Source organism: Mastomys coucha, unplaced genomic scaffold (genome assembly GCF_008632895.1).
Source record: "Mastomys coucha isolate ucsf_1 unplaced genomic scaffold, UCSF_Mcou_1 pScaffold18, whole genome shotgun sequence".
NCBI classification, from domain to species: Eukaryota; Metazoa; Chordata; class Mammalia; order Rodentia; family Muridae; genus Mastomys; species Mastomys coucha.
This window is the reverse complement of record NW_022196900.1, coordinates 10539315-10560811: the sequence shown is the minus strand read 5'-3', so window position 1 is coordinate 10560811 and position 21497 is coordinate 10539315. Positions and strand designations below refer to the sequence as shown.

Here is a 21497-nt window from a genome sequence, read left to right as displayed (position 1 = left end):
CTTCTCACTCATTGGCAATGCCCCAGGCAAAGAGGCCAACAGGTCAAACAAGACCCCAGATACACATCAGAAGAGGGTCTAGGTTTGAAAGATAAAACTACCCTGGGTGAGAGTCATACTTTTGCTGTGTGTGCACAAGTGGGTACCATTCAGGCAGCTCAGAACTGAAGCCTTACTCAGCCTTGAAGCATCAGAGCATCAGCTCAGAGGGAGGTGGAAGAGAGGCTAGACATTTAGAAAGAGAACTGTAAAAACTAGGAGACAGAGAAACCAAATCTCCAAAGCTGGATTTAGTGTCTGCTCAAATGTTTTTTGTTTTGTTTTGTTTGTTTGTTTTTTGAGACAGGGTTTCTCTGTATAGCTCTGGCTGTCCTGGAACTCACTCTGTAGACCAGGTTGGCCTCAAACTCAGAAATTCGCCTGCTTCTGTCTCCCAAGTGCTGGGATTAAAGTCATGCACCACCAGTGCCCGTGTCTGCTCAAATGTTAAGGTAACTGCAAATCTACTCACATACAGAAAAGACTCCCTGGGGGTGTGAAGAACCTATGCAAATATAACAGAAGCTGGATGGATGGGAGAGGGTTAAAGGAGAGGAGGAAAAAATCATCACAGATATCAGCTATTGCAGGAAACGCACAGTATGAAATTGAATGGAGTCCAGGCAAGTAAATTGTCTACTAGAGCAAAACACAATAGTCCTTGGAGAAAGTTGTAGAATTCAGAATGGCTGCAATATCAGCAATGGCCTGTCTTCACTGTAATTTATTAGACATGCCTAGAGAAAGGAAAGCTGGAATGGCTGGTTTATTATCAGATGCATTATAAATGTATTGCCAAAGGTAGAGGCACTTTGTAGTGATAGAGGGGAGAGCCATCATCAGTGTCCATATGCCTAGTTACAGAGCAATAGAACATATGATGAAAAGCTTGAACAACTAAAGGGAGGATTAGATGAGTGCACAAATTTCATTACTCTTAACAATTTTCCACAGTTGAAAATCAGTACCAGGAAAGGTGTTAACAATACTATGCCTGACAGGAAGCTAACTGATGCTTTAAAGTACAAAACCTTTATAAAACCAAAGAGTCGCAGAGTGTGCCACCTCTCCGAGACCACATGGAACACTCATCACGACAGGCTTTATTCTGGATGGTTAAAGAAAAGCTCTCCACAGATTTAAGTGAACAAAATATTACGGGTGAATTTTCTAATCTCAAAAGAACTGGAAATAAAATACAGAGAGAGAAGCACTAAACTATCAAGAAAGTTTAAAACGCACGTCCAGAACATCCAAACCAGACAAGCAATGCCAAGAAATTTTCATCTAAATCAGGCAGATATCATAACAAGATTTCTTGTAGTTGGCTGGCTTCTTCTGCGAGCATCTCAAGGCTTCTTCAAATGGACACATATGTACGAAGAACCATGGCCCTAGTAACATGAATTCTGAATGGCTTCAACAGCGGGAACTTGGCTCAATAGGCTGATCTCAGGACTGTTTACTTCCGTAGTAGAAAGCAGCTAGAACACCTTGCAACTTGTTTGCATCCTGAGTATTTAAATGATGATTAGACAATACAACATTATGATCACCAAAATTTTTTCTACTATATGCACACCCCAAATATTCATTTAAGTCATGGCCTACACAGGCAAACTGACATAAATTAGAAACAATAAAAATGGGCACAAAGATGCGTGTGGTGAGAGTCCTGGTAAGGCCAGGGTACAAAGCTGGCTGTTACCTTGTCTTAGACACGTATATTTTTCCCCTTCCTTGAGTCATTTCCTGTGCTTTTTTTGTGTTGCACGTCAGGATTATTCTACCCCAGTGCATATATTTTTCCTCCCTCTCCAGTTATGTCTCCCAGGGGCTTTGGCATTTAAGCAGAAGGCGTTTAGAAGATGGAAGCCCATTCAGAAACAGAAATAGCTTTCTACACAAACGCTTCCGCAAAAGGAGAGATGCTTCATTAAAATACATCTTCGTGCGCCCACCTGATGGAATAAATTCTAGGCTTGTATTCCCATTAGAAAAGGGACAGTCACCCTGCTCTCCTGACTTGGGAACGACCCTGCTTTTCCCTGGCCGCCCGTCAGTTGGCGCCTTTATGCCTCCCCCCCCCTCCACCCCCACCCGCGATCCTGCTTAGGGGGCTGCAGTTGCTCCGCAACTCGCAGGTCACGTGGCCTGGCAGAGCGAGGGAGCCCTGCGCCGGAGCGAATGCGGGAGGAGGCGAGCCTTCCGCTACTCCCAGCCCGGCGGGGTTCTGCCAAGGCGCCACCACCCAGACCGGCCAGCCTGGGCTACTGCAGCGGTGGCCAGGGCTACAGCGGCGGTGGCCACGGCAAGCCGGGACGCAGCCGACGCCTCCACAGGGTAGGTTTCCTGCCAGGCTGGTGTCGCGGAGAAGCGCGCCGGCGAGGGGACGTGCCGTGGGAGCGACGGCCGGAGAGGGCAGGGGTGCCCCGGAGGCCTGCGCCCCCCTCCCTGAGCCCCCGCAGGCTGGCTCGGCCGCGGCCCCGCCCTTGGTGCCTCTGCCGCACCACCAGGCGGATCGCCTCGCTCTGGGGCGGTCGCCGGCCCGGCCGTGTTGTCACCAGGCCCAGGGATGCAGCCCGGCAGCGCAGACCGCCAGTGCTCTACCCCCTAATGGCTGCCCGGGAGCGGGGGCCCCTCCGCCGGTCCTCCTCGGCAGGGCGCGTCCTCCAGCGAAGGTGACCGGAGGAAGGCGCCCCTCCCGCTCCCGGGAACGCCCGCGCCTGGAACGCCACTGCGATGGACTCGCAGTCTCGGCCTGAAGGTGGGGAAACTGAGGCCGGAGGGGGGCAGAGGGCACTCCCCCAAGGTCAGCGGCGGCCCTAGGTGCCAAGCTAAGGGTTCTCCGTCACTATTATTTCCCCCAGAGTGATATAGTTAGGATGGATGGGTGTGTCTCAGCCTTTGCTCTGGTTCTTGTGCCAGGCGTCGCCCAGTGCCGCACTGCGCTCGGGAGATTGTCATGCGGCCTGAACCCCCCCTCCCCCCCGCGCAGGTCACAGTGACCTGGCATCTCCCGCTCGGCCCTTGCTCTCCCTGCGGGACCACAAGGAGGCTTCTGTGATGATCTCACCATGCGGATTATCAGCAAAATCTGCAGGTGTAGGTGTGCGCGCAAATGCACTCCGGTTTCCCTGAGAGAAATAAACCACGTAAAGGAAATAGTTGCTTTATTGGAGGATTTCTAGAGGGTCTTTATGCACCACATAGTTTATGAGATCTGAAGAGCAAACAAGGTGCGTGTAACGCTTAATATGATAAGATCCAGAAAAAAAAAAACGGAAATGATAAGCATGGGGCAAAAAAAGCAAAATATAAACAAAACTACATCTTTTAGATGTTGAGATTCTTTGTTTAACTTTAAATTTTTCTACGTATGAAGTTTATATTAATAATGTAGTTATTATTAATAATCTAATTATATTAATAATGATATGTAGTTTTAATTTGCTTGTATTTACCCATAGGAGCCCATACCTAATTACCTGTGTTTGTCTTATACACTTATATGGATGGAACAGTAACTCTTTTCCCCATATTTTAATTGGAGTACATTCACTTGTAGGTTTTCTAATTATAATTCAAAACATTCTTTAAAATGCTTTTGATATTTTTAATGTGTTGCTAGTAATCTATCAATTTGTCAAAATTTTGAACTATTTGAACAATTAAATGGTACATTTTGTTATAATAAAATGTACCTCAATAAAGTTGTTTTTAAACAGGATTGGGGGCATTGAGAGTGGTGTGGCTGTAGACCAAAGTTGTTTTTTTAAAGCCAGGAGAATTATACTGGGTCATAAGAACAAAATAGGCTTAATAAGATAATAAAATATGCTACAGAGTCTCAGTAATTAAAATAACAAGAGCCATGGCACCAAAATACACACTGGCATAGTGGCCTGGGCTTGCAATCCTGGTACTAGGGAGGTTGAGGTAAGAGAATCTCTAGTTTCAGGCCAGTCTGAGCTTCATAACAAGACCTTGTCTCAATATTACAAATAAGAATTAATACAACAACAATAATGAAAAGGGACAAACTCACAAATATAAGATATCTAATAAACTATAAATGTAACAGTTTAAATTAGGAGTTAAAAGGCATTTAGACTTTCTTTCTGCCCTGCTCACCATCCATGTGTCTGGCACAAGACTCATGAGCTGAGTGAAATTTTGAGTACAGGCCATTGAAGTCACACGTGTTCTTTGCAGGCATGTAGAAAGCTAGTGGGAAGCCTTCCTCTCTCATGTCTCTGGGCTCACTTTCATTAAATTATATTCCCCATATAAAATAAAAATGATCATACTATGTACATTTTCTAGAATTTGAATCAACACAGCTACCCCTGTCGTCCCATTTATCACCCAGCCCTTTCTATTACGAACAGAATTTAAGGGAGACATTCTTACTGGTCCTAAGTCGTCGCATAACTCATCGCTTCTACAAAGTGTATTACTTGCTATCCCCTCTCAAAGGGTATGACTTGAGATTAGCTTGCAAGATTTACCAATTTCCATGCAATTGTTCATTTACTGAAACTATATTGCTTCCTGTTGGAGTAAACTGAATTGAGATTGTGTTAATTCTCAAAACTTGTTTTGGAAAAAGGACCATCTTTCTATTTCCGGTAGGAAAAGTGGTGTTTTTTTCTTAAATGCATTTATTAGCAACTTTAAAAATATCTTTTAGTATAATTTTATGTGTATAGTCTGCCCACGTCTCCAAATTATTTGTAGGTATTTCATTTTTATTCTAAATGTATTTCTTTTCCACTTTACCTGAGTGAGGTCTTTAAAATTCCATTAATGAAGTTTGATTGATGGGATGAAATCATTTATTTTATACATTTTATAAATACATAGTGTATATGTCTCTTCAGAGGTAACCAGTGGTACCTTATCTTAAAAGTGGTTCTCACTATTTCTGATGTTTTCACATCACTTTCTTGGGCTCAAAAGCACTAGTACATGATGAGTAAGAGCAGGGATCGTGGATTTTCCTGTTGGCTACTCCATTCCATAGTCTTTCTTAAGCACTGCAAGTTTATTCTGCCTTAGCTTGCCCATCTACAAAGGGAACTTAGTAACTATCAGACTTCTTGTGCACATCCACTCAATGCTTAAAAGAGTACCTGTCACAAAAATGCTGGGCAAAGTTAGAAATGAGTTGTTCTCTGCCCAGTATGTGATTGGGCTGTATGCTACTCCCAGTTTTATAGCAGAGAAATAAAGAGCTGCAGTGGCCAAAAGACTTCCTGGGATCTTTTATTTGCTCAACAGGCATTAAAGCTCTTTTTGGCATAGAGTACTTAGTATGCTAGGCCTGTGAGGCATATCAACGGTAAATTACACTGAATCCAGTAAGAAGGAACTTTAAAGGGCTATTGAATGAAGGGTTATGAATAAAGCCATGAAAGGCATCAGGCAACATGGACAGTGTGTGGGCTTCGAATTTCCTGCTTATGGTTTGCTAGAATCTATCTTTCTACCTAAATGGGATTTAATCAGATTGCTATTGAGAGCCAATTGGTCGAAATGGATTCAAGGGTCTATCACACCCTGGAATGTGCAGTAAGAATGCAGCAAATATCTATAAGTAGATATTCTACTCTGTACCTTGGGGTTAGTATCCATGGATTCAACTCACTGCAGATGGAAAATGATCTAAGAATAAGGACACATGCTGGGCAGTGGTGGCACACACCTTTAATCTTAGCACTTGGGAGGCAGAGACAGGCGGATTTCTGAGTTTGAGACCGGCCTGGTCTACAGAGTGAGTTCCAGGACAGCCAGAGCTACACAGAGAAACCCTGCTTCAAAAAAAAAAAAAAAACAAAACAAAAAACAAACAAACAAACAAAAAGGACACATGCTCCACCATGTTCATAGCAGCCTTATTTATAATAGCCAGAAGCTGGAAAGAACCCAGGTGTCCCTCAACAGAGGAGTGGATACAGAAAATGTGGTACATCTACACAATGGGGTATACTCAGCTATTAAAAACAATAAATTTATGAAATTCTCAGGGGAATGGATGGATCTGGAAAATACCATCCTGAGTGAGGTAACCTAATCACAAAATTTCACTGACAAGTGAAATTTTCTTTAAACCATACATGTTTGTATTAATTTTTGTTGCTATCCTTTCCTAAACAAAAACATAGCGTTTTGCATTCTGACTGGTATTAGAGATAATTTGATGTATTTAAAAAGTGCATACTAGTACATAAAGACTGTGACAATTTATATAAAGAATCTAAGCATCTTCAGATCTTGGTATTCTGAGGGGTAGGGAGTTCTAGAACCAATCCACCTTGGATCCCAAGGGACAGTTGTACAATCTAAAGTAGAAAGTGACAGCTAAATGCTCTGAGGAAAGTCCTGATATGTGTAAGGAGAAAGTACTCAGTTCTGTTGGGGAAACCAGGCTGCTGTTTAGAAGGGATGTGTACCTCTTGATCTGCTTTTCCATGGTTGAGTTGATGTGTGTAAGGGGCGTGCTGCTGAAAAGACTGTCGGAGCTGAATTCAGGGCTGGGGTCTCTTGGCAAAGCCTTTGGACTGTCTTCTGCAGATACAGGGGAACTGTTGTCGACCAGTTCCGTAGTAAAGAGTGCTGCTCTATGGAACTTTCAAAATATTTCATTCTTACTTGACCTCTCCATCCCTTTCCCTCTGCTCCCCCTGCTGCACCCCTTCCTCTCCCCACTGGCCCTCTCTCTTTTCATGTGACACATGTTCATCATCCTCCTTGTCCCTTCCTCTTAAGATCTCTACTTCTCTTGAGGTTCTTTTTCTAAGTTTATAACTTATCCCCCATAGAAACACACACATGCACACATGCATATGCACACATGTACCACACACTCATACACTCACACAAAAATATTAAATGATAGGATCAGCATACAAGAGAAAACATGGCATTTGTCTCTCTAAGGGTGGCATATTTTGCTTAATGTAATGACTTCCAGTTCAGCCTGTTTTCCTGCCAAATGTCATTATTTCACTTTTCTTTAGGGTTGAATAAGATTCTGTTGTGTATATGTGTGACTTGTTCTATTGATGGACTTGAGGTCTGCTTTCATTTCCTGCCTGTTCCGAATACTGCATGATAAATATATGCAACTTTCTATGGAGCATGTTGATCAAAACTCCCCTGGATTTGTACTCAGGAGTGATCCAGCTAAGTCATAAGATATTGTGGTGGTTTGAATCTGCTGTTTTGCCTACATGTGTACATGTGTACATTCCTGATGTCAGCAGAGACCATTAACTGTGTCCAATCCCCTAATTCTGGTTGGGGATGGTTGTAACAAGCTGCTACGCTGGTGCTGGGAAATGAACCTGTGCCCTCTGCAAAGGCAGCGAATACTTTTAACCCCAGAGCCACCTCCATATCTCTCAAAGTAGATTCAATTTGCCTTTTCCTGACAGCTAAGGAGATTGAATGGTTTTCATATATGTTTTTGTCATTTCTCCTTTTGAGAACTGTCTGTTCATTAGCCCATTGATATCTAATTTTTTTATTTTTTAGATTGTAATATAATTATAGCATTTTTCCCCTTTCCTTCCCCCGAACCCTCCCATATACTTATTCTTGCTCTCTTTTAAATTCATGGTCTCCTATTCATTAATTGTTGTTACATGCATAGATAGATAGACAGACAGACATACAGACAGACAGATGTTCCAAGGTATAGCCTGTTCTGTTGCTGTCTTAGTTAGGGTTCTGTGAACAGACACTATGACCAAGGCAACTCTTATAAGGACAACATTTAATTGGGGCTGGCTTACAGGTTCAGAGGGTCAGTGTATTATCATCAAGGCAGGAGCATGTCAGTATCCAGGCAGACACGGTGCAGGAGGAGCTGAGAGTTCTACATCTTCATCTGAAGGCTACTAGTGGAAGAATGGCTTCAAGGCAGCTAAGAGGAGGGTCTTAAGCCCATGCCCACAGTGACACACCTACTTCAACAGGCCACACCTCTTAATAGTGCCACCCCCTGGGCTAAGCATACACAAACCATCACAGTTGCATCGTGTTACTTGTCTTTATGTTTTCAGGGATGAACATTTGATATTGGATAAGCACTTTGTGTGCTCTTCCCTGGGGAAGACCATTTCTCCTGCTATTCGCATTCCTTAGTTGCCTGTAGTTCTTTGTGTGGGGTTGAGGCCTCGAGGACTGTCCCTTGTCCATGTTGGCACATCCAATGTTCTCCTTGTTCAGCTTATGGCTAGGCAGAATTGCTGGTGAGAGTTTATGGCTGTAACTTCTGATGCTATGTAGAGCACAGTCTCACAGCAAAGTTCCTGATCCTCTGGCTCTCATGATTTTTTTCTGCCTCCTCTTGTACAATGTTGCCTGAGCCTTAGGTGTGGGATTATTTTGTAGGTGTATCCCTTGGGACTGGGCTCTACAATCTGGCATTTTAATTGGCTGTGGCTTTCTGTAATGGTCTCCTGTCGCAAAGGGAAGTCTTCTTGATGAGGGGTGAAGACTACACTTACCTGTGGGGGTTAAGGACAAATATTTAGAGTGTAGCTAGGTATTGTGATGATTTAGTAAAGCAGTAGTTGTAGGTTCTAATCTGATGCCCGAGAGTTCAGTAGTTATCTTACCCGGCTTCTCTGTTTATTTCCCTTGCCTCCCTAATTAAAGCCCCACTTTTTTACCCATTTACCCAATCAGAGCATTTATACCTTGCTCTTCCCCTCTTTATCTCTCTCCCAACTCCATATCCCAGTTAAGCTCCCTCTTTACTCTGTTGGTTTCTCCAGTTACTGTAGGACATAACTGACATTTGAGGTCTTAGAGCTAGGAGCCTCGGGTGAGAGGGAACATAGAATGTCTGTCTTTCTGGGTCTGGGTTACCTCACTCAATATCATCTTTCCTAGTTCCATCCACTTACCTGCAAAATTCATGGAGCCATTTTTACTTACAGCTGAACAATATTCATTGTGTGTGTGTGTGTGTGTGTGTGTGTGTGTGTGTGTGTGTGTACTGCATTTTCATTCTGCTTTTGGTGATGGAAGAACATTTCATTTTTCTCCATTTGCTAGCTATTGTAAATAGAGGAACAGTGAACATGATGTGCAGTCTCTTGGGCACAAGCCAAGGAGTGGTATAGCTGGGTCATATACTATAATTTACTTTTAACTTTTTTGAGTGTTCTCCACACAAGTTTCCATAATATCTGTACCAGTTTGCAACCCCAGCAGCAGAGAAAGATGGCTCCCTTTCCCTACATCCTCTCCAGCATTCGTGGTTGGTTGTCTTATTGATCCTTATTCTGATTGGAGTAAGATGGAATCTCAAAGTTGTTTTGATTTGCATTTCCCTGATTGCTATTTTTTTTAAACGGTATTCCTTAGCCATTTTCCTTCTTTTGAGATCTCTCTGTTCAGGTCCCAGGCCCTGGAATTGTGAAGAGCTGGAAGGAAGTGAGAAGTCAGAACCTGCGAGGCTCCTAGATTCTGATGCCTGAGAAAGTGGTGGTGTCTTTTATGAAGGAAGGTGGACTTGGGGGAAATAGACAATTCTCAGGTTCTTACTTACTGACACATAGTGTGGTGTCCTGTCTCCCAAATTCCCTTGGCTCCGTAGCTAAGACACAGTATTTGCTATCACTCTGTGTACCTGTTCATAGAAGTCCTGATGCATGCTTTTTCCCAGTGTCTTTATCCTTCATTGTTTTCTGAGTCCTACACCCAAGATGTGGTAATAGGTGGAATCCAGTTTAGGGAATGGCAGTACCTTACATTGCAGTACTTACCTCCTTGGAACTGAAACAGTTGTTACCTGATGGCTCAGAAAACCAGTCAGACTACAATGTCAATGGAGTGTGAGCCTCAGCAGCAATCTTATGGGTGAGTACTGACTTCTAGAAAAAGGTGTCAGAGGAATCATCTAAACCAATGGTTCTCAAGCTTCCTAATGTTGCAATCCTTTAATATGGTTCATCATGTTATGGTGAACAATCAACCATAAAATTATTTTTGTTGCTACTTCATAACTGTCATTTTGGTACTGTTATGAATCATAATGTAAATATATTATATGCAGGATATCTGATAAGTGACTCCAAAGGGGTAGCTACCCCACAGGTTGAGAACCGCTGACCTAGCTACTACCTTCCTCTGTCATGCTTCCACTTATGTAAATATGGCTCACTTCTGCCTACATTCATAGGTTGGGAGAAAAAATTCTGTCCCTCAAACTGTGAATGAAAAAATATCCTATGTATTTAAGTTCAGTTCCTGCAAGCCAGCTATGCTAAACTCTATCAGGAAAGCACAATAAACATTGGGTGTTGAGGGGGCACCACACCCCACTGTGCCCCAAAAGGTAACAACATACTCTTGAATGTCTGTATTACTCATGGATTTTTGCTAAGCCAGTCATCCAATCATTATATGTTCCAATTTTCTACAGTCCACAGTGAGTGTGCTCATGTGCAGTGTTCGAATGATCCAACAGTATTTTCTTTTCTTCTTCTCATGGAGGCGATGATATGTATCTCCCTGACCACTGACTTCAGGCGTTTAGTGCCCTCTTTCTGTTTCTGTGCATGTTCTATTGAATTTGGAGAGTAATTATGTGACTTGGTCCATGTGTATGCTCAAGTAGCTCTGAGAGCTAGTTTATGATTTTCCATTTCTCTTTTTACTCTGTCACAAAACCAGTAAGGTCAGTGAAAAGGGGGCAGTCTTAACCTGTCCATTCTAGAATATATACAAGAAACTGAGGTAGTTAATTTTTATGGGCAAGTAATAAGAGGAGAAGCTGCATGCTTAGAAAAATGAAAAAAGCAAAAAAGTCCCTCCCCCATCTCTCTCTCTCTCTCTCTCTTTCTCTCTCTCTCTCTCTCTTTCTCTCTCTTTCTCTCTCCCTCATCTTCTCTCTCCTGTCCCTCTCTCCCTTCCCTTCCTCCTTCTCTTCCCTTCCCCTCTCTGGCTGGCTGTCTTTGTCTCTTCCTCACTCTCCCTCTATTTCTCTTCCCTCAAAAGAACATTGAAAGTAATTTAAAAGTGCCCTAGAATCTAATGATTTAATGCTTAATAGCCACATTATAGGCATTCACTGTCATGTGTTTTTTATTTCTTCAAAATATTCAGAATAAAGATATTCACTGTTTCTTGCTTATAGTCATATATACCTGAAGTGTTTGTAACTCCACATATGAAAATAGAAACATCTAAACACTTTAGTTCTTACAAACCACTGAACTTTGGGGATCATTTTGGAAGCCTGCTCTGCTCTGACCCTTCAGTTCCCCATAGTTGGGGACAAGCTTATGGCCCTGTGAGGGTTTGAGGCTTTCTCTGAGCAGATTGTGAGAGCCTTTCTTTTCTTCTGAGGGTCTAGAAATTGGCCCACAGGCCTTTGTTTATGACTGTGAGCTACCCTCGCCCCTTGCTTGGCAGAAGAGTGAGTTTTCCTGCCCCTTTTGCTTTGCCTAGTGGATGGCATGAGTAGATTTGATATGCAGCAGACCAGTAAGGATGCAAATCTGTCCCGCCTTAGCTTCTACCTGACCCGAGAGCCCAGCCCTGATAGCCATTTCCTCTGCACTTTGATCCATGAGGAGAAGCACATTGGGTGACTGCCTCCAGGCTGCCCTCAGTACTTGAATCCAGCAAGGCCACCACTATCAACAGACCTGTGTGTAAGAATGCTATGTCATTAAGGTAAATCATAAAGGTTTGTAGAGCTGATCACTGCAAGCAGAGACCCTAGGCACTGCCAGTGAGCCCCTCTTCTTCCTTGATCATCTGCAGAATGACAGGCAGACAGACAGACAGACAGACAGACAGACACACACACACACACACACACACACACACACACACACACACACACTAAAGGACTTTGTGAGATGTTAGTGATTTTATTTCCTACAGTGGGGAAAATTTCTGGGATTAAAGGTCCTCTTTATGTCAACATGGGCACTCCCATTTCCTTGCCACCTGCTGTACCGTCATAAGCCATAGCATTTATTGTACACCTGGCATTTTCCAAGCTGATTGTCTTATCATGTTGCCTTTGTATCTAATTCCATCCTCTATATGGTCTTACTCCCTTGGGTAATAGCCAGGACAGAAAGAATAATGGGAGCAGGAAACCACCCAAATGGCCCTACACCCAGCTTCTGAACTAGAGGCACGGGATTGTCCCAGTTCCAACACTGGGTGTCCAGCAGTAGTGATGAGAGACTAATGAGGCCAGGTGAGGCACAAGTCTGTGATGTCCTGCCTCTGTGGATTTCAGCAGATCAGAGGGAGAAAGAACAAGTCTGTAGTATTGTGATGTCTACAAACCACCAAGCCCAGGGTCATATGCTACCAAAAGCTCCTGGCTTCTTTTCCTTTTGGGTGGTTCTCCAGGTCTCTTGACATTACTAAACTACTTTGACTCATATCTGCATTCCCATGACCATTGTCTTCTGTTGCCGACTTGACTCTACTTCTTTGAAAAGTGTCACAACATAGAAGAGAGATGTTTGGTGTTCTACATGACTGTATAACTACCCTACAGAAAAAGTCCAAAAATCATTAGTGGCTAGATGCAATTGTCTACATGTAGCTCACAACACTAAGCAGTGTCGGTGTCAGGAGGGGAGAGGTGAGCAGTTGGGGCAGACTCTCTTCTACATCCATAGAGATAGATACTCCATTCATCTCCGTCTTCTTGTCAAGCCCTAGTCATATGACTCCTATCCTGAAGGGCCGCAGCCAGGAAATGAAGTTCAGTGTGACTGCTACAGGTAGGATGCAGATATGGAAGTGCTGGCAGACAATACAGGTGAACCTCCGGAGAACCCTCATCACCTACAAGCTGGACCATTTTCTTTCAAGTGGCTACAAACGCTTCTGAGGCAAGAGTAAACTTTTGATGCTATAGTTATCAGTTAGTTTTGACTTAAGCCTACTGCTCTTATACAGGCTTCATTATTTTGAATTTGCTGTATGGTATGAATCTGTTTTCCATCAGATATTACTCAAATTTGAGCATCAGTTGTATTTTTTTTCAGTGTGTAGGGTGAGAAGGAGGGTGCATGCAGATGTGCAGTTTGTGTAGGTGTACATGTACATGTGTGCATGTGCCTGTGGAGGCTACAGTGAACCTTAAATGTCGCAGATGGGCAGTTTGTGTAGGTGTACATGTACATGTGTGCATGTGTCTGTGGAGGCTACAATGAATCTCAAATGTCGCAGACACGTCAACTTGCTTTTTTTCCTTTTGATGTCTGTTTATGTGTTCTTCTGTTCATTTATATGAATGTGCCATGGGGGATTGCGCGGGTCAGAAGACAAACCTTTAATGTCAGACCTTCCCTTCTGTCTTCACAGCTGCCCACACCAGACTTGCTGGCACCAAGCCTTCAGAAATTCTTTTTGTGCCTTCCTTCTACTGGCATTATAAGCCAGTGCCACCTGGGCTAGCTTTTATGTGGGATCTGGGGATTTGAACTCGGGTCTTTATGCTTACACAGCAGGCACTCTTTTCTATTAAGCCACTTTTCCAGCCTCTAACTTTGCTTTTTAATCTAGGATCTCTGCACTGACAGGGAATTTGACCAGCAGGTTAAGCTGGCTAGCCAGTGAGTTCTGGGATCTGCTCGTCTCCACCTCCCCTGTGGTAGGGTTATAAGGATGTGCTTCCACATACAGTTCTGGAGAGAGGCTGGTCTTCGGGTTCAAACTGGGGTTCGCTGTTTGCATAGCAAGACTCTAGCTTCATGGGACATATTTTAATGACATTTTTATTCTGTGTAATTTTTCTCTCTGGCATATTTATTAATATCTGTAGTAAATCTACAAGACAGGTTATTTTCATTTTAGAGCCAAGGAATCCAGGATATGGAGAGGTGAAGTGACTTCCTACCAACAGAGCAGCAGGTCTGGAGTGCCCACCTCACACTCATTTTCTGAGACACTATGTCCCGAGACGGTCCTTTCTGGACCTGGCTGTTCCTTCCTCTGCTCACCCTACCCGCTTCACGGAAAAGCCCCATTATAGGGGCTGTTTCCCCTCCCTGTCAAAGTCCTCAGTTGGCGTGCATAAGGAAGACACTTTTTCCTACTGGTTCTAACGATAGTCCTATCAAAATAAATTAGGAAGACAATCAAAATTAAATGATTAGACTAAATGAGATTAGAGAAATCAAAGATGACATTAAATAACAAGCACCACCAAGTATTCCCTCCCCCCACCCCGCCACACCGTTGGTATATGCAGAAAAGGATCTCAGAAATCATGCAGTCAAGTACTATGCGTTTATGCTGCAGCTTTCTCAGACAGTGTGTTTCTTCTGAGTCGAGCCTTGGGTTTTCTTGTTTGGTTGGTTTTTTTGTTTTGTGACCCTATATTAATATCCATGCCTTTGTAGCAAGTGAATCGAAATAATAGTTTTACCAAGTGCTGCTTATTTTATGACACTGTGAAGCTAATATCACATCTTTAGGCATGGAGAGTTGGTTGAATGTATTGGGTACCTCTAATCATAAGGAGGGTGGGCATGGCAAGGCTCACTGGTGGACAGAATGCAAGGAAACAATCACTCACAACAGACAATTCTTCTCAAGTCTCTAGTGTCTGCATGACCTCAAACTGGAATTTCTGATTCAGTGTGTGCTGGGCTGCATTGTTGGAGCTTTTTAAAGTATTGTTTTCTGATTCTACCTTTTCTCTTTAGGTTTGACTTAATGCTTCTGGCCTGAGATCCAGGATGGTTTGTTCTTGGGACCAGACATGACCAAAAGTTGACATCATGACCACGTCAACCTCTCCAGCTGCCATGCTTCTCCGGAGGCTTCGGCGACTCTCCTGGGGCAGCACAGCTGTGCAGCTCTTCATTCTAACTGTGGTGACATTTGGCTTATTGGCCCCTCTGGCCTGCCACCGGCTCCTCCACTCATACTTCTACCTGCGCCATTGGCATCTAAACCAGATGAGTCAGGATTTCCTGCAGCAGAGCCTGAAGGAGGGGGAGGCTGCCCTTCACTACTTTGAAGAGCTGCCCTCTGCCAATGGGTCTGTACCCATCGTCTGGCAGGCCACTCCCCGCCCCTGGCTGGTGATCACAATAATCACCGTGGATAGGCAGCCTGGCTTCCATTACGTGTTACAGGTAGTTTCCCAGTTCCATCGGCTTCTGCAGCAGTGTGGCCCCCAGTGTGAGGGGCACCAGCTCTTCCTGTGCAATGTGGAGCGGAGTGTGAGCCATTTTGATGCTAAGCTGCTCTCTAAGTATGTCCCTGTGGCCAACCGCTACGAGGGCACCGAAGATGATTACGGTGATGACCCTTCAACTAACTCCTTTGAGAAAGAGAAACAAGACTATGTTTATTGCCTGGAGTCCTCGCTGCAGACCTACAATCCAGACTATGTCCTGATGGTGGAGGATGATGCTATTCCAGAAGAACAGATCTTCCCAGTATTGGAGCACCTATTGCGTGCTCGCTTCTCTGAGCCACACCTCCAGGATGCCCTGTATCTAAAGCTCTATCACCCAGAGAGGCTTCAGCACTACATCAACCCAGAGCCCATGCGGATCCTGGAATGGGTTGGTGTGGGCATGCTGCTGGGGCCTGTGCTAACCTGGATATACATGAGGTTTGCCTGCCGTCCGGGCTTCAGCTGGCCTGTCATGCTCTTCTTCTGTCTGTACAGCATGGGGCTGGTGGAACTGGTGGGCCGACACTATTTCCTGGAACTGCGGCGCCTGAGTCCCTCCTTGTACAGTGTGGTTCCTGCCTCTCAGTGCTGCACCCCGGCTATGCTCTTCCCTGCCCCTGCTGCCCGCAGGACCCTCACCTACCTGTCCCAGGTGTACTGCCACAAGGGCTTTGGCAAAGACATGGCACTGTACTCTCTGCTGAGAGCTAAGGGGGAGCGGGCCTATGTGGTGGAGCCCAACCTTGTGAAACACATTGGGCTCTTCTCCAGCCTACGGTACAATTTTCATCCCAGCCTACTCTAGGAGCGCCAAGAAATGCACTTCTGCCACTAGCTGTTTCCGGGAGAGGCACACACTGAACTCTTTATTTAGACACGGTTGCTTGTAGGTATTTCATTGTTCATTGTTGCCAAGTGTAAAGGCACTGGGACAGGGTAGAAAGGCAACCAAGTGAAAAGCCCTGACTGGTAATCCCCCAGCAGAAGCAGCAGTTTGTCAGAGTCTGGATCTCTGTCCCTCTCCACAGCCAGACTGCCTCCTGCGGTCTGTCCTGCTCGCTGAGTATGAATGCCAGTGATAGTTATCTTCTCTGTGTCTGCAAGGTCTGCCTCGTGACAGAGCCCGTGACTGCCAAAACTCTTGTGCACTGTGGTATAAGACTTAAGCTAGGATTTTAAGGGTAGGTTATGGTGAACAGTCAGATACTTTTGAACGAATTCCTTTCTCACGGTATAAGAATGGATGTGTGCTTAGAATATATGCCCAAAGAAGGCAGGACCATGTTGCCATATTCTATTTGTTTTCCTTGACCTGGTGTAATAAAAGTGTCAAAGTCGTGCTGTGTCAGTTGTCTTGGAGGCAGTGATCTGGCTCTTCTGTGATACAGTGACTTCTTTTCCCAGACCTGTGGTGTACGCGGGGAGAATGCTATTGATGAGGGAGGACTTTCTTTAAGCCACAACAGAATCTACGTGCACTTTCTGAATAACCCAAGTCTAGTTGCTTCTGTTAAATACAAAGTTAATGTTGAACATTTCTACCATAGTGTGAGTCCTTGGCAGGTGGGTATTTCAGAAGGAGACAGGAGAGTGACCTCCATACTAGGAGCACAGCCTTCTCCCTACATTTGTTACCTAAAGCTTTGCCCCCATTTCATTGTTTACTGATGACACTACAGCGTAGAAGACCAAGTATGGTCTGCGAAGTGAAAACCTCCTGACTTATATGTTCACAGCTTGAGGGGTACACGTGGGAGAGGATATTTTTACATTTAAAATGTTTTAATTGTATGGGGGAGGTGGCACATTTATGTGTATGGGAATATGTTCATGTATCTGCAGTTGTATGGAGGCCAGAAGTTGACATCTGGTGTCTTTCTTAATTGTTCTCTGCTGACAGGGGGCCTCAATGAACATAAAATTCACCAGTTTGTGCTAGACTGGCTAATCAGCAAGCTCCAGGCAATTCCCTGCCTCTGCTTCCCCACTACACTGTTGTAGATATGTGGCATTCTGCCTGTGTGCTGGAGAACAAGCTCAAATCCTCTTCCTTATGTGGCACGTACTTTATCGACTGAGCCATCTACCTAGCCCACATTTGTATATTTTAGTAAGATATTTGTGATCCTGTTTAATGGGGACATAGGGCATGTGGCTGACACATGCACAGTGGCTGTGTGAGCCTAACCACTGCTAAAAATAGAGACTGGCTTTTCATTGTGGCTTCTAGAGATTTGCAGTTCAGCTTACGTAGATGACCCCCGCCTCCAATTGAACAAAAACCAGTTGTTCATTCTGGAAATTAACTAAGACTCCTGTTGAACTTGTTCCAGGACTAACTTTTGAAACTTCTTTCTCTTGAATCTTACAAATGAATGTCCCCAGATAATAGTTATTAAACTAGCAGCCAGCAGCTCTCTTCATGAGGATGGATAATTAGATTAGAATTTAAGGGGTTGCCCAGTTCAGATGTCACATTGTGTTTGCTTTTATATTTCCATAGTGTCCACAAGCATTGAGGGTGAATGATTGATCACCCTTGCTCTGCAGGTGGACAAGTTCAGACCCAGAGATGTTAGGCAGGTCTGAGGAGTGGGGAAGGGTAGCTAAGAACTTTATGGCAGGGCCAAAGGCTCATTTAAGTGCTGATCAAGGGGCTATAGAGAGCTGAGGTTCTCATTCCCTAAGAAGGTTATGGAGGGCAGTGGAAAGCTCCAATAGTCTTGCTCATCTTTCAGAATTTAAATTAGCATCATTAGGCTTAAGAAGCCACTGAGTGTATCTGCATTAGTACACCAGTTAAAATGAAAGTACTGGTTCCACCAAGGCTTCCTGAAGAGAATTCCCTCATCTTCTTCTTCTTCTTCTTTTTTTTTTAAATTCTTTGAATTTTATACAGGTTCTTGATATGTTGCTCAGAACTTTACCTTCTAAGTGCTGGGATTATAGATATGCTTGTTTTTTGTGTGTGTGTTTTATTCCTCTCTTGGGTATCAGGTAAGACAAAGCCATGTGTAAAACATAGAAGACCGCCTGATGGAGGGGTCTGGAAGAAGATGGAGGCAGAAACTGAAACAGCAAACAAGAATTTCCAGCAGTGACTAAGAGACATGCAGGAAGTGGGTTGTATGATAGATTGACCAGGAAGTGAGGGGATGGCTTTAAACTGAACTTACATTAAATATATGGGAGACGTCAGCCCGGGAAAAGCTTTTCAGACAATGCAATGGTCTCGAAATAACAACTACTATAGACTTTTCAAGGACCTAAAAGAAAGCTAGTTCATTCGGGTTTGAGGATAGTAGGATGCAAAGCCAGTGTGTACAAGGTTCAGATTGACTCAGGTCTGGGAAGTCTGGACATGGGTGATTTTTAGTCCATCTACGATGGGAAAACAGGTTGTAGCAAGTAAATGAATTATTTTTGTAGAACATGGACAATCCTTTGCGTTTTCTACTCTGATTCTGTAGATTTCACAGCAGGGGGGCTTACAGAAGAGACATACGATGATGTAAGAGTGTAGGACACACAAGTGTGTGTATGACAGTGGAGAGAGCACCTCACGTAGCATCTCTGTCGTCTTCTTTTTCTACAGCTTAAAGCTATCCTGTTCCTACTTGTGGCATCTGTTCTTGGTTCTTTTTGATAAATTTATCATTTGCTTTTGGGTTTTCAGATATTTCTCCAAAGATACTTTTGTTGGAAATCGTTTTATTTTATATAATGTTTCTGTAAATTGCAAATGATATTAGAAAATTACACAGTGAGGGTCCAGTTCAGATACTAGGATGATATCTGTTGTGTGCAGAGTTTTCCTGAGGAGACACAACACACATACACACATACACACTCATCCATTAACCTTATCAGCCACAGAAATGGAACCCACAAGCCAAAGTGATTGCACTTAGTGAAACAATGAGTTTTGATTAGGATCACTAACATGAGTACAGGTGATGAGCTACTTACTGGTGTAAGAATGACTTAAAAGGGACTGGAAGGATGACTCAGCATTTAAGAACACTGCTTTTCCAGAACTCCTGAGTTCAATTCCCAGCAACCACATGGTGGCTCACAACCATCTGAAGTGGGATCCAGTGCTGCCTTCTGGTGTGAATGAAGACAGCGACAGTGTACTCACATATATAAAAGAAATTTTTCTAAAGCAGCTGCATCTCAGAGAAGCCCACCCAACGTGAGTGACAACTCAGGAGAGGGGTTTCCTGGCATCCCTAGAGCTCTCTGCACAGCTTGCTGGTCTAAGAGATCTTTCAGCAGCTCTGCTGGCCAGGCTCCTATCCCGGGAGTTGTTTACTGCTCTGATAAACTGGAGAGTGGTGCTCCTAAGTCTTCCAAGTTTCAAATTTCCCAAACAGGGAACTTTGTTTACCTCCTGAACCTGATGACCCTGCCCCCACCCTCCACCCACCTCTCTAACGAAATGTTTCAGTTTGGAGAACAGTATTGTACAGGACTCTACCTCTTCTGGCTCTTATCATTCTCTCCAGCCTCCTGTTTGACAATACTCTCTGAGCCTTGGAGAGGATGATAGAGATATCTGTTTATGGCTAAGCATTGGGCCTCCATGCCACAGCAATAGTCACTGGTTCTCAGGAGCTTCAGCAGTGGCTAGGAGTCTGTATTATATGTCATCTCTTGCAGAAGCCAGTTTCCTTCCATAACTGATTTCAGAGAACTGCAACAGAGAGCCATGGGTGTAAGCGTAAGTGTTTGGAAGGCATCTTGATAGGCATATCGTATCCATTTATCAAGCACTCCCTGTGAGTCCCCACACTGTGCCTATGACCTCTCCAGACACAGGCTTTTGCCCTGGCTTCCAATACCTGAAAAGAACTCCTTCCAATGGAGCTGGCCTTAAATCCGTTGGAAAACTGAATTGTACTCCTGATGTCTTCCTACACAGGTAGGCACATTCTGTGTGTTCTGTACTTCAGCATGTAGGGGCCATAGCCAAGCAGAAATGTTAGTGACAATTCTCCCCAAGAAGCCTGTACACAAAATACCAACCATCTTGTTGAAAACCAACCAGTAAGGAGGGAGCTTCCAGCTTAGTCCAAGCTTTACCTTCCATGTCCCAAAGCCAAAGCATGAGGTGTCTTCAGTCATATGGGTTTACTATCTAGGTCCTGAATGCCACTAACCATGGTGATAATAGCCTTAGAAGGTTTGTGGGGCACCAGGGGTATCTCAGCACATAGGGAGCTAGCCTGCTTCTGGCACTGGGACAGTTTTCATTTAACATCCTTAGAGCTTTTGGGAGAGCCTGTTTCCATCTGTTTAGCGTCCTTCCTGTTGTTTCAGCAACTCTATTGAAAAAAAAAAACAAAACCTAACCCAGACCCAGGAGGTTGTAAGGTAGGTTGTAAGGTACTGGAAGTACCACTGCACTTGGTTGTCTTGAGCCCAGTTCTGTGCACCAGTACTGCACAATGATTACCCGTGTCACTGCCAATTCTCTGTGAGCGCCCACTCCTGTCACAGAGTTCAGTGAGACCCCTGATAGTGGCTTCCTTGTTACTAGCTTGCATGGAAATGCGTGTAGACAGCCCATAGCAGTGTCCACTCAGGTGGAGTATTTGTATCCCTCACTGACAGCCATGCTGTTTATATAATTCATCTGTTAGTCTCTTACTGGGCAAGTTGATGGATGGATGTGTTCCATCAACACCTTTTGTCTCCTTTGGGCAGTGAGGGCACATTTCACTTTAGCTAGCCCTACAAAGATCTCAGCCTGGTCAAAAACCTCCTGAGCTTTACAACCCCACATAGCATCTCTCTTTATAAGATTACAAATGATGGGCAACTTGGGCAAGATGGTATGTGAAAATACACCAATATCTCAGGAACCCCGAGTCTAGCTGCAGCTCCTTCACATTTATAGGCACAGGCTGTGGTTGGATTCTCTCACTAACTTCGTCAGGTATCATAAAATTACCAGCCCGTAATATTCTTTGGAATTTTACAGCTGTGCCTGGTCCTTGCACCCTGTGGATGGATCTCCTGTCTGCATTCCTTTGGGTGCATGCCTTAGCTGTAGAGAAGCAGAGCTGGCAGGCTGAACACATAGTGAAGATAATTAAATCAGCCTACGTTAAAGTAGTAATGACAGCTGTCTGAAACACAAGCTTGAAGAGACTGCAAACTAAGCAGCTACTTGGTCTCTGAGCCTAGGTGCCTCAGCTGTCAGAATAGTTAGTCCTACAGTTCCTGTCTCACACCTGAGGGATTGTCAGCCAGCAGTGGCTCAGTC

The 21497-nt window shown here is 44.2% G+C and overlaps 1 protein-coding gene across 2 annotated transcripts; it reads left to right on the top strand.

Moving 5' to 3' along the window:
* The first annotated feature begins 2131 nt into the window (after positions 1-2131).
* Positions 2132-16565, top strand: Pgap4 (post-GPI attachment to proteins GalNAc transferase 4). 2 transcript variants are annotated; one of them, XM_031377386.1, is made up of 2 exons: positions 2132-2382; positions 14745-16565. In XM_031377386.1, the coding sequence occupies exon 2, from the start codon at positions 14820-14822 to the stop codon at positions 16029-16031; it is 1212 nt and encodes a 403-aa protein (XP_031233246.1). In that variant the 5' UTR covers positions 2132-2382; positions 14745-14819; the 3' UTR covers positions 16032-16565. The 2 variants fall into 2 exon arrangements, with proteins under 2 accessions (XP_031233246.1, XP_031233247.1); XM_031377387.1 differs by lacking the exon at positions 2132-2382 and adding an exon at positions 2550-2806 and having other exon boundaries at positions 14745-16564.
* The last annotated feature ends 4932 nt before the right edge of the window (positions 16566-21497 follow it).

What these genes read in the sequence shown, in the direction of transcription:
- Pgap4 (XM_031377386.1), top strand. Translation starts at nt 14,820, where the DNA reads ATGACCACGTCAACCTCTCCAGCTGCCATGCTTCTCCGGAGGCTTCGG.